Source organism: Dendrobates tinctorius, unplaced genomic scaffold, assembly GCF_039654945.1.
Source record: "Dendrobates tinctorius isolate UK_male_01 unplaced genomic scaffold, ASM3965494v1 ptg000134l, whole genome shotgun sequence".
In the NCBI taxonomy this organism is placed as follows: domain Eukaryota; kingdom Metazoa; phylum Chordata; class Amphibia; order Anura; family Dendrobatidae; genus Dendrobates; species Dendrobates tinctorius.
Genome location: NW_027361802.1, coordinates 1648095 through 1661900, shown reverse-complemented (window position 1 = coordinate 1661900; position 13806 = coordinate 1648095). Strand labels below are relative to the sequence as shown.

The window sequence follows — 13806 nt, the reverse complement described above, 5'->3', positions numbered from 1 at the left end:
TTCCCTTCTTCCTTTGGAAAGTCGCCACCTCTGTCATAACCTTTGTGAAGATACGAGGTGCTGAGGAAAGGCCAAATGGTAGACATGTGAACTGGAAATTGTGGATTGATCCCTCATGTTGCAGCGCAAACCTCAGAAACAGATGGTGGTTGGGGTGGATTTTCACATGGTAGTATGCGTCTCTTAAATCTAATGTGCATATGGCGCACTCTTTCATCATCAACTGAATGCTTGACCTTACTATTCATTTTGAACCCGACCCATTGATTTAAGGGCTTTTGATTAATAATGGTACGATATTTGCCCAAAGGCTTTTTCATGGAGAAAAGGGAGGAGTAGTGACCCTGACCCATCTCAAATGGGTATCGGATCGACTGCCCCTAATTTTAAAAGATTCCTGACATTACCCCTAGAGTTTGTTTGAAGCAGAGAAGGACTGGGGTCTGGTCGTGCAAAACCGTTGAAGAGGGAGATGGGAGAAGTCTATCCTGGACCCTTCCCCTACGGTTCATAGGATCCACTGATTTTTCTGAAGAGGTAGTGGACCATTACAAAAACTGCAGTTTCCCTCCTACCATCCTGGTGTCAAGATCTCCCCAGAGGACTGGAAGAAAACTGGGTGGATCTAACTCTCCACCTTCCCGTCTTCCCCTTCCCTTTATAGAAAGGAAAGGTACTTTTTATTCTTTTCTTCTGGGAACCCTTTCTTGCCATCAGAGACCCTCTCTAATATGTAATCTAGCACTGGACCAAAGACATGTGTGCCCAAGAATGGGATGGAGCATAGTTTTATTTTTTTATTGGCTGCCCCCGGCCAGATTTTAAGCGGGATGGCCCGATACACCAAGATAGTACATTACTCCTAGCTGTGAACCTCACAGATTCGGCTGAGGCATCCGCAAAAATTGTGTCTCCATTTTCAGCATGAGGGACTCTAACATAAGCTTTCTAGGGGTGTTAGATTTTAATTGGGAAGTCAGCGCATCGATCCAGATACACATGGACCTAGCTACCAAATTGGCAGCTATATCAGCCTTAATGACAGCTGCTGAAGATTCCCAACTTCTCTTAAGTAGTCCCTCCGCCTCCCTGTTTATTGCATTCAGCAGGCAGGAAGAATCCTCGAATGGTGTTGAAGTCTTTCTTACCACCCTGGCGATATGAATGTCCACCTTTGGGATTTCTTCCGAAACCCTGACTTCCCTTTGTTTGAAAAGGGGAGACGGGCATTAAAATCTGAGAATGACTAGACGCTTCTCCGTAACTTCCCATTCTTCCAGGAACATTGCCTTTATATGTTTGTCGACAGGGAACTTTCTTTGTGATCCCAGCCCTCCAAAATATTTCATCCGGTATCATGTGTGGGACTTGTGCCTCATCGACCTTCACTGTAGCTCTTACAGCTCTCAATACATCGTCCATATTTTCGGATGAGAAAGTACTTTTTCCTTTCCTCTGAGTGTATCTGGGGAACACTTCCTTCCTCTCCCTCAACATCTTCAGAATAATAGGAGTATAGGTATGCCTCCTCTGAAGATTCTTCCATCTCCCATCTGGCTGTATTATGACAGGAGGTTCCCTGCGCTGGCTGTGATGGAACAAGATTAGCAACAGTGCTCTGGACCTCCTCCCTAATCATGGTCAGCATATCCGTTAAAAAAGACGCTTGTTCGTCCTTAAAGAACTTCTCAATACAATCTGCACATAACTTTTTTGTAAGATTCCACAAGTTTCGCATTACATGTCAGGCATCTCCTAGGATAAATATGAAATGGTCAAAGATGCTATGGGGGAGTTTACTTTACAATGGCCAGGGACTGGTCGACTGGTGCTTCTGAGCATGAAGGATTAGTATCCATGGTTCAGACTGCACACCGCACCTCACCTCTCTGTTAGCACCCTTTTATAGGGTCTTACCTTGTTCAAGGTGGCTTTCATATTAGCCCCATAGCACTTTCTTGCATTCCTGGGTGTAATGCATTCTGCACTGCCCTGAGTGGAAGTGTCCATCCAAACTGGAGGTGTGCTCCATGCTGGAAAGCACGCGAGCCATCAGAAGGCATGCCTAGCTGGAAAGGTGTTCCACTCTGGAACGTACGCCAGTAGGCGTGACCCAAGTCGAGAGATCGGCACAGAGGGAAGCAGCAATGTCGGGAGCTCCGTCCTGCTCCACTGACAGGCTGAGGGACCCCCACCCAGTGAAGTATCAGCCCGGAGCATCTTGACAACAGGACGGGAAGGAATCCAGTCCCCTCCATTCCCACTGAGCTTCCAGGTACGTTCTTTGCGCTCCCCTCTTCTGTGCTACGTCCTGCTCAGGACAGGGAAAACACTGAAAATGAGGTGGAAGGGGGGGATGCTTTTACACACGCGTGTTTCCTGTCCCTAGAGAATAAGTAGGACTACCTCATGTCATGCGGTCATGAGGAACATCCTGGGGAAATAAGGGTTTCCTTACGCTTCCTCTTTGCAACATGCTTAGAAATTAGGATGGAAGGTTTTGTAACAACTGCTTCTCCCCATTAACTATATAACTAATAGGAAATTTTTGGAGAGAGAGAAGGTTTCTGAAGACAGGCATTTTAAAAATTATACTGAAAATGATGAGTTGCTTCATACACCAGGATAAGTCATGTTATACACATGTATGTCACATTTAGGTGCATGTCCATTGGTAATGAAAATTTGCTTTAACGTTCCCCTATATCTTCAAGTAAAACAGAAGAGCAGCATAACCATTTTACGCAGACAATCTTCCTGTCAACCTTCCCACTTATGTGGCATAGTGCAAAAGTTAACGAGACACATCAATATTGAAATGGAAAATAAAGTCTTTCAGATGCCCAGAAATTATACTTTTTTTTAAAAAGCCAATAAACTTATCAGTATATTTTCTTTAAAATCAGCAAAACTAGAGATTATAGAGGAAGATCTATCAAAAAAAGTTAGTGGGCTTGCAAATGTTGTAAACCAAGGATAACAGTAATATCAGACATTAGAAATTGACAAGCAGCAAGTTACACAAAACCGTATTATTGAAAAGGGCAAAAGAGCTATAGTTACATCACATTTCGGCATTGGATGAGCAACTCTCTTCTTTTGGCCAGGAATTGCATCAACTTCCTTAGTTTCTTGTTCTTCTATTTCAGATTGATCTTTAATCTAAAATGCATGAAATATTCACTGAATACAGTATATTTAATGAGGTAATTTTATTTATAAATTTACTATACAGACATTAAAGCAAGGGATCACAGCTGATTCTGTGAGGCAAAACATTTCACTACTTGTTTTTTTAACAATGTTTTGCCTCACAGAAAGAATCAGCTGTGATCCCCGGCTGTAATGTCTGTATATTCTTTAGCTTCCTTCTCTGTCCAGTAGCTGTGGTATGATCAGACCTGTTCCTGCACGGTCAGACAGATCTATTACACTGGGGCATTTAGAAGATCTTGGGACAGGAATTTATTTTTATTTTTTTAAACACATACAATTGTAGAGTTTATTTTTATTCCAAGATCTGTTGATGAAAATGTACTTTTTTCGTGGCACAACCTCTTTACTAGAGTTGCTCATTACCCCGGCAACCCCTTCTCAATTGCTATACTTCTCTATGTAAAATAAAAACAGCCTATACTCCCCCCTCCAGTGCCGCAGTTATAGCGATGATGACGATGGGATTAGCGCTACGTTATGCCATGCGGCCACTTCACTCAGTTCCCACTTTCCCTATATGTCTGTTTCATCCAAAGGAATGGAATGTGAAGTGGGAAGATTGTCTGCAGAACTCACGTGGCATATTATATGAGCCACAGAAGACTCAGCACAGACATCACTGGAACAGCTCCAGGAGTTGAGAAAAGGCTGTTTTTATTTAAGTGGGGAATATAGCAATTGAGAAGGTGTTGTCCGAGTAGTGGACAACACTTTTAAAGCCAATTTACATTGGCCAATAAGGAATGAGTTTCCTAGGACTACTTGCTTTTTGTCACCCAGCCTAAACAGGTTACCCAAAATGCTCATTCATCTTGTAAAGGAATTTTTAAAAGATGTTGTCCAGTTTAAGAATTCAAGTCTGCTGAATCATGACAATATATGGTACAGTACATTGCACACACCATCAAGATTCCCCATGAGGGTGGATGATATCATCTTGATTCTGACTATAGAAGAGGGTACAGAAGACAGATGAGTCGGTTCATGAAAACAAATTGCACATGCAGTCATAACTACCAGCATACACAGGGAATAAGGGGGGGGGATTATGGTGTGAGCATTAGGCTAATTTCACATTTGCGTTTGGCGGCGCAGCGGACGCTTGCCGTGAAGCTCCGCCCTCTGCCGCGCCTCCTCCAGTTTGCGCCCATAGGCGGAGCTAGCGGCCTGAGTACCCCATCTTTAGCATTGGGTACGCAGGCCATGCACAGGTATGCTTTTGCCGCCGCATGCGTCGTTTTGACGGTGCGACGACCTGCGCCAAACGCAGTATGTTGCATTTTGGAGCGGTCGCCGCACCGTCATTTGAGGCAGCAAACGCATACCTGCGCACGGCCTGCGTACCCAATGCTAAAGATGTGGTACGCAGGCCACATGCAGCGGCATGCGCCCATAGGCGCAGCTGACCGGAGAAGGCGTGGCAGGGGTCAAAGCTTCACGGCGAGCGTCCGCTGCGCCTCCAAACGCAAAAGTGAAACTAGCCTTACACAGTCATGATTTGTCAGTCTGCAATAACAGAAAAGTCTGCAGGCGTTTTAAGACTGGACAACCACTTTAACCTTAAAATTCACTACTCTTGGCAGCACATTGGGCTATGTAATCAGTAGTGTAGTTAAAAGAAGTGTGGTTTGGCCTTTTTAAACAAGCCAATAAATGAAAGCAGATAGTCTTGCATTGTAACCTCTTGGTGGTCATTTAACACCTGTGGTCACCAGTGTAAGTGGGGCCTTAGTAGCAGTGTAATAAATAATATTCTTAAAGATTACTACTGAAGCAGACCGAGTGAGGACCCCCCCAAAGAAAAATACAAAAAAAAAAAAAAAAGTTCCATAAAGTCAAATTATACTGCGCAACAAATTTCAGGGAAGTTCTTGTCGCCTGAGAAAATTTTATTGCATCTTATAGATTTTGATATGCTTAACACAAATATGTGCTCCAAAAGTTTATCATGTAAGGTTTTAAGAAACAGTTTATAGTCTACATTATGACGTCCGAGACACTACATAGATATGCATCGACGTCAGTAGCAAAAGCAATTGTTCAAAGTGTTTTGCAGACGACTTTCGTTTATATTCCGTGTCAGATGCTTCTCGAATAAGATTCCAGCAATAGTCAGTGTTACACCCGGTCCCCATGCTGGCCCTGCGCCCTGGTCTGCCGCTGCACCCCTTGCTGGCCACTCACCTTCTGGTCTGCACGTGGGCCATGCATCCCTGATCTCTGATAGAGACTGCATGTAAAAATATCATGTTTTGGAAGTGAATCATTGTATAAAAAAAAAAAAAAAGTATGCTTTGAAAATAGTGAGCGTCAACCGCATAGAGGGATTGTGATTTTTAAAAGGAAAAATATGATATACCTTATATCCAAAAAACTATGCAAAGTAGTGACATACCTGTGCTGATTTTTTCTTTGCTTCATTTTCGGTAAATTCATTGAAAATTCTTCGACATTCTTCCATTGGATCATCCGAATCAGAAAGACCTGTTTCTTCATCTGAGCTGTTCTCCGTATCAGAAGACGAATTTACAACAATTACTTCTTCATCTTCAAAACTTCTGACCACCTCCTCCCCACATTTCTGTTCATCAATTACTATTGGATCACTAGAATTCTCAATTACGGATACTTCAGCAGCTTTATCATTGATAGAGTAATTTGCATCATCATACAGTAACTCAATTTGTTTTAATGACTCTTCTTGAAAAGGAACGTGGCAAGCTAGACATTCAGATTTCTCAATGGGTTTAGAGCACGTAGTCACATTTTCATCACTACTTACAGTGATCGGACTATCATTTGTCAGTCCTTTTACGTCTGAGGATGGATCCAGCTCTGAAGTAAAGTTGTCAGAACTGTCAAGTATTTGACAATTGTCATTCGTATGAGCAGCTACACCCATACTGGAAGGGAAAGTTTCATTTACGGAGTCCAGTTTTACTTCAACTCTATCTTCTATAGGAGCCAGAGTTTCATTTTGCTCACTATCGACTAACAGAACTTTCCTTCCATCTGGTACTGATGCATCATATAATAAGGGCTCTTTACTTCCACATATTTTACTAGCTCTAGATTTCCTTGAGACTTCTAAGAGTGGAGGAACATCTATTACAAGCATGTCTTCTTCATCAGACTCTTGAAGCTTTATTTCCAACCTAAATGGAGATGCAGATCTTAGCCTCTTTGGAGTGTTATCCAATTCTTCCTCACTTGTACGCCTTGTTTTAGCTTTTTTTTCATTTTCCTTTTCTTTTGTAGTGGAACCAAAGAAGCCTGCAGAATAGTTAAGTAAAGGGTCATACTCTAAGTCAGTGGCAGGACAGCTTCGGTCAACAATATATTTTTTAACAACTTGGCTACTGCTTTTTGTGGAGACTGGAACTGCAGTAGAAGTGTTTGATGTATTTTGCAGTTTCTCCATTGTATCTCCTACAATATTGCTGTTACTGTCTACTTTGACTGCAGGATCTTCTACATTCTGTGTACCATTTGTGTACAGTAACAGGGTTTTTTGCTTTTCTTCAACTTCATTTTTTACAGCCTCAATGGCTTTCTTAATTCGCTCAAGTTCCTGCAAGTTTTTACCTTTCAGACAAAAAATAAATAAATACATAAATAAATAAAAGGAATTGTAGAAAAAGGTAGCAAAAAACAAAGACATAACATCTTAGGGCAACTTGCCTAAGTGCTTGCAGACAATATAATAGAAATTAAGTGTGCTGGCACTATAAAATGTAAAAAATCTGAAGTACATGCTGCAAAATAAATACGCAGCGCAAACTAAAAGATCTGGAGCATGACAATTTATTTTCAGGATATACATAGTGGTATGTAAAAGTTTGGGCACCCCTGGTTAAAATTACTGTTATTGTGAGCAGTTTAGCTAGTGGAAGATGAAAGGATCTCTAAAATGGTCTAAGATTAATGACATTTCCTTTGTATTTTAGGCAAAATTATATTAAAAAAAAAAAAAAAATAAAATCTCACCCCCCCCCCCTTCCATCTTTTACATTTTAAAAATTACAAGACGGAAAATGGACCAATTCAAAACTTTTGGCACCCTGCATGATTAGTACCTAGTGGCACCCCCCCTTTTGCAAGTATCACAGCTTATAAATGCTTTTTGTAGCCAGCCAAGAGTCGTTCAATTCTTGTCTTAAGGATTTTAATCCATTCTTCCTTAGAAAATTCTTCCAGTTCTGTGAGATTTGGTCATCCTGCATGCACTGCTATTTTGAGGTCTAGCCACAGATTTTCAATGATGTTCAGATCAGGGAATGTGAGGGCCATTGTAAAACCTTCAGCTTGCTCCTTTTTGAGGTAATCAATTGTGGATTTTGGTGTGTGTTTAAGATCATTATCCATTTATAGAAGCCATTCTGTTTTCAACTTTAGCTTTTTTACAGATAGTGTTATGTTTGCATCAAGAATATGTTGAAATTTCATTGAATCCATTCTTCCCTGTACCTGTGAAATGTTCCTCGTGCCATTTGCTGCAACACAAATGCAAAGCATAACTGAGCCACTCCCCCATGAGTAACGGTTTTCGAGATGTTCTTTTCCTGAAATTTGGTGCCTTTTTCCTCCACACCTAGCTTTGATCATGGCAGCCAAAGAGTTTTATTTCAACCTCATCGGCCCACAGGACTTATTTCCAAAACTTATCAGGCTTGTTTAGATGTTCTTTTGCATACTTCTGATGATGAATTTTATGGTGAGGACACAGGAGAGGTTTTCTTCTGACGACTCTTCCATGTAGGCCATATTTATGCAGGTGTCTCTGGACATTGAAAAGTAGAACACTGTACCACAACTCCAGAGTCTGCTAAATCTTACTGAAAGTCTTTTGCAGGCAAACAGCAGTTCAGATTTGTCTCTCCAGCAATCCAACCAGCAGCTCACTGAAATTTTGGTTGGTCTTCCAGACCATATCTTGACCTACACTGTTCCTGTTAACTGCAGTTTCTTAAATACATTTTGAACTGAGGAAAGGGCAACTTGAAAATGCTTTGCCATCTTCTCCTGCTTTGAGGGCCTTCACCATTTTCAGAGTGCTAAGCAGCTGCTTTTTAGAACTCATGGCTGATGTTTCTTGGCACAAGGTTAGAGAAGGCTGGGTTAATAAAACGGGGAAAATTGCATTAACTGGCCTATCCCAACAATGATAGTGAACAAGTCATAACTCTAACAAGCAAATTAAGGTTGGAAACTTGGTCAAAGTAATCTGAGCACACAAATCTCAAAGGGTGCCCAAACATTTGCATCAGCCCATTTTCCTTTTAGTAATTTTTTTTTTTTTAATTTAAAAACGGCCTTTTTTTCACTAAAGTACAAAGGAAATGTGTCATAACTTTAGGCCTTTTAGAGGCAATTTCATCTACAACTTGCTTAACTGTTCACAATATTTTTAACCAGGGGTGCCCAAACTTTTACATGCCACTATAAGTGCAACTTTCACCCTTTGCTGAGCACCTTTGACACAATGATATCTGCAGCAGTATATACAGCTGGTAGCATCAGTGCAGGACTCCGCAGCAAATATGTTGTATAGGAATGCTGCCATGTAGGCAGATAATGAGCAATATAATACAGCAAGTCAATGGAAGCAGCAGTGTGCAATGCATCAAACACTGGCCATAACAGGATAAGTAATGTTGCATGTGACAACAAATACAGCCACCATTTTTTTTATATTTAACCCCTTAATAGCAGCAGTTAAGGGTGCTTAAACCACAGCGCCGCTTTTAAATGGTGCTGAGGTTTAATATTATAGCGACCCCCAGCGTTGGAATTACTCCAGGGTATATGATGCCAGGGGTAGCCGAGACCGCAGGGAACATGAGTCAGGTTGGTTTTTACCGACCCTGGTGTTGCGATCGCCGTTAAATTAAAAAAAAAAAAAAAAAGTCCAATTCTCCATTTAATTTCTCCCCTCTGATGTGATCGCACATCAGAGGAGCGAGAAATGGGGTCCCCAATCCCCCCCGGTACCTCCAGGCATCCCTGGACCCTCTTAATTCCCCCCACGGCCTCCAGAGTCTTCTTCTGAGTAGAAAATGGCGGGTGCATGCGCAGTGCACCCACCGAGATCTGCAAGCTGGCACCAATAGATTTATCCTATTGATTAATTTTGGTCACCGTGGACCCCATTAGTCATCAAAATAAGAAATAGCAAATCAAACCCTCTTTTATCATACCCTTCGTTAGGGAAAAATTTAACCCCTTCACCCCCAAGGGTGGTTTGCACGTTCATGACCGGGCCAATTTTTACAATTCTGACCACTGTCCCTTTATGAGGTAATAACTCTGAAATGCTTCCATGGATCCCGGTGATTCTGACAATGTTTTCTCGTGGCATACTGTACTTCATGTTAGTTGTAAAATTTCATTCAAATAACTTGCGTTTATTTGTGAAAAAAACGGAAATTTTGCCAAAATTTTGAAAATTTCGAGATTTTCCAACTTTGAATTTTTATGCCCTTAAGTCACAGAGATACGGCACACAAAAAACTTGATAAGTAACATTTCCCACATGTTTACTTTACATCAGCACAATTTTGAAACCAACAATTTTTTTTGTTAGGAAATTATAAGGGTTAAAAATTGACCAGCGATTTCTCATTTTTGCAACACCATTTTATTTTTACGAACCACATCACATTTGAAGCCACTTTGAGGGGTCTATATGATAGAAAATACCCAAAAGTGACACCATTCTAAAAACTGCACCACTTAAAGTGCTCAAAACCACATTCAAGAAGCTTATTAACCCTTTAGGTGCGTCACAGGAATTTTTTGAATATTTAAAAAAAAAAAAAAAGGAAATAATGAACATTTAACTTTTTTTCACAAAAAAATACTTCAGGCTCATTTTTTTTTTTTTTTTTTTTTTACCAAGAGTAACAGGAGAAATTGGATGCAAATGTTATTGTGCAATTTGTCCTGAGTACGCTGATACCTGATATGTGGGGGGGGGGAACCACTGTTTCGGCGCATGGCAGAGCTCAGAAGGGAAGGAGCGCCGTTTGACTTTTTCAATGCAAAATTGGCTGGAATTCAGATCGGACGCCATGTCACGTTTGGAGAGCCCCTGATGTACCTAAACAGTGGAAACCCCCCACAAGTGACCCCATTTTGGAAACTAGACCCCCCCAAGGAACTTATCTAGATATGTGGTGAGAACTTTGAACCCACAAGGGCTTCACAGAAGTTTATAACGTACAGCGGTACAATTAAAAAATCATTTTTTCCACAAAAATGATCTTTTCACCCCCAAATTTTATTTTCCCAAGGGTAACAGGAAACTAAAAGTTATTGTGCAATTTGTCCTGAGTACGCTGATACCCCACATGTAGGGGTAAACCACTATTTGGGCGCATAGCAGAGCTCGGAAGGGAAGCAGCGCCATTTGACGTTTTTGGCTGGAATGGAGATCGGACACCATGTCGCGACTGGAAAACCCCTGATGTACCAAAACAGTGGAAACCCCCCACAAATGACACCATTTTGGAAACTAGACCCCCCAAGGAACTTATCTAGATGTGTGGTGAGCACTTTGACCCCTCCAGTGCTTCACAGAAGTTTATAACGCCCGGGCGTGAAAATAAAAAAATTAGTATTTTTTTTCAACAAACATGATCTTTTAGTCACCTTTTTTTTATTTTCCCAAGGGTACCAGGAGAAATTGGACCCCAAAAGTTGTTGTCCAATTTGTCCTGAGTACACTGATACCCCATATTTGTGAGAAAACTAATGTATGGGCACGTCGGGGCTCGGAAGGAAAGTAGTGACGTTTTGGAATGCAGATTGTGATGGAATGGTCTGCGGGTGTCATGTGCGTTTGGAGAGCCCCTGATGTACCTAAACTATTGAAACTCCCCACAAGTGACCCCATTTTGGACACTAGACCCCCCACGGAACTTATCTAGCTGTGTGGTGAGCACTTTGAACCCCCAAGTGCTTCACAGAAGTTTATAACGCCTGGGTGTGAAAATAATCATTTTTTCCACAAAAATGATATTTTTGCCCCCAATTTTTTATTTTCCTAAGGGTAACAGGAGAAATTGGACCCCAAAAGATGTTTTGCAATTTGTCCTGAGTAGGCCGATACCCTATATGTGGGGGTAAAACACTGTTTGGGCGCATGGCAGAGCTTGGAAGGGAAGGAGCACCATTTGACTTTTTCAACTCAGAATTGGCTGGAATTGAGATCAGACGCCATGTTGCATTTGGAGAGCACCTGACGTGCCCAAACAGTGAAAACCCCCAATTCTAACTCCAACCCTAACTCCAACACACCCCTAACCCTAGCGGGAAAATGTATATAAATACATTTTCTTTTAATTTTATTATTTTTCCCTAACTAAGGGGGGTTTGATTTACTATTTATGGCGGGTTTTTATGTTTGGCAGCTGTCATATGCTAAAAGACTCTTTTTATTGTAAAAATAGTTTTTGCATCACCACATATTGAGAGCTACAATTTTTCCGTATTTTGACCCACCGAGTCATGTGAGGTCTTATTTTTTGCAGGACAAATTGACGTTTTTATTGGTACCATTTTAGGGCACGTGACATTTTTTGATCGCTTTTTATTCCGATTTTTGGGACGCAGAATGAACAAAAACCAGCGTTTCATGAATTTCTTTTGGGGGTGCGCTTACACCGTTCCGCCTGCGGTAAAATTGATAAAGCGCTTTTATTCTTCAGGTCAGTACGGTTACAGCGATACCTCATTTAGATCTTTTTATGCTTTGGCGCTTTTATGCAATGAAAACTATTTTATATTAAAAATTATTTTTGCATCGCTTTATTCTGCGAGCTATAACTATTTTTTCGCTGGTGATGCTGTATGGCAGCTCGTTTTTTGCGGGACAAGATGACGTTTTCAGCGGTACCATGGATATTTATATGCGTCTTTTTGATCACGCGTTATTGCACTTTGTTTGGCGGTATGAGAAATCATTTTTTGCTTTATTTTTATTTTTTAAGGGGTTCGCTAAAGGGGTTAACTAATGGGACAGTTTTACAGGGCGGGTCGTTACGGATGCGGCGATACCTAATATGTGTACTTTTATTTCCAAAAAATAAATTTATTGGGGGAATTTTTTTAAAATTTTAACTTTTTTTTTTAACTTTATTACATAGTCCCAGGTGGGACATCACTGTCCTGTGACAGATCACTGATCTGTCACATCACAGATAACTGACAGATGAGCGATCTGTCACAGGCACTGCTACAGACTTCCTCATGCCTGCGCTTTGCAGGCACTGAGGAAGCCGGCTCCCTGCAGGCTCCCGTCGCCATCTTGGATTTGGGGGCCTGCAGGGAAGGAGCCCCCCACAGCAGCGCTGCACATTGCGCTGCTGTGGGGGGCTCAGGGAAGCACAGAGGGAGCCCCCTCCCTGCCGATGCTTCCCTTTAACCCCCGATAGACCGCGATCATGTTTTATCGCGGTGTGCAAGGGGTTAACGTGTCGGGGGCGGTCCGTGACTGCCCCTGACACATTGTGCCGGGTGTCATATGTGATAATTAGCTGATACCCAGCCGCAATCAGCGGCGCTCACCACATGGGCGCCGCTTATCGCTGAGACGTACTATCCCGTCCATGGGCATAGGGGTCCAGGTCCCATGGACGGGATAGTACGTCTGATGTCAGGAAGGGATTAAAAAATGTATTTCCTTTTTCCCATTAGGGTTAGAGTTAGGGCTAAAGTGAGTTGGGGCTAAAGTTAGGGTTAGAGTTAGAATGTGGGGTTTCCACTATTTAGGCGCATCAGGGGCTCTCCAAACGAGACATGTCGTCAAATCTCAATTCCAACCATTTCTGCGTTGAAAAAGTCAAACAGCGCTCCTTCCCTCTTTTTCTTTCCTACACTGTTAAAAGTTTAAAAATCAAAGACCCTCCGAATTGACCTCTACTACCGGCTCCCCGGATGTTAAGGACTCGTGGACGATTGTCTTGGTCGGGAGTTAAGTTGTATTGCTTGTATTAGTCTACTTGTCTGGTTTCAATTATGTTAACCTGGATTTCGTTGTGAGTCTTTAAATAAAGAATAAAAAAAAAGGGTAGTTATTCCCCCATTGCTGTAGCACCCCCCAAACTCGTAAACTCAGGTTTCAAATACAGGTGGTAGCCAAGACCCTGGAGATCATTAGGGTCGGTTTTTCCGATGCCTGATCACGATTGCCATTATTCAACGAATAAAGGTGATCACAGAAAAAGAACCTATGAGCCAGTTAAAAAAAATAGATTCCCTCTCCTCTGACATGAACATGTCAGAGGAGAAAAAAAAATTGATGTCCCCGAGCCCCTCCTCCCTTCCCCCGGTACCTTAGTCCCAGATCTGTGATACCTCCTTCCTCTTCCTTATGAAAGAAAATGGCAGGAGTCCGCTAAGATCTGCCTTCCTGTACCCGGCAACTGCTGGGTATTTTCTGATAGGGTCTCAGTTATCAAAAGCCAGCAGCCTATCACAGTGCTCAAAAACTCCCAATATTCTTAAGCATGGCAGCACTTAAGCTCTGCCTCCCTCTTCTCTCCTTGTAATTGTTCGGGGAGAGAAGAGATACACCATGTCCGAGTGCTG

The 13806-nt window shown here is 41.9% G+C and overlaps 1 protein-coding gene across 1 annotated transcript in view; it reads right to left on the bottom strand.

Annotated features, from left to right (window-relative positions):
* The window catches only part of LOC141048252 (RNA exonuclease 1 homolog), a 324762-nt gene that overhangs the window by 267419 nt on the left and 43537 nt on the right, over positions 1-13806 (bottom strand). The window contains exons 2-3 of the mRNA XM_073543671.1: positions 5612-6801; positions 3064-3162 (exon numbers count right to left, since the gene is read on the bottom strand). Coding sequence (XP_073399772.1) covers positions 3064-3162; positions 5612-6801 — 1289 coding nt within the window. The remainder of the gene's footprint in view (positions 1-3063; positions 3163-5611; positions 6802-13806) is intronic.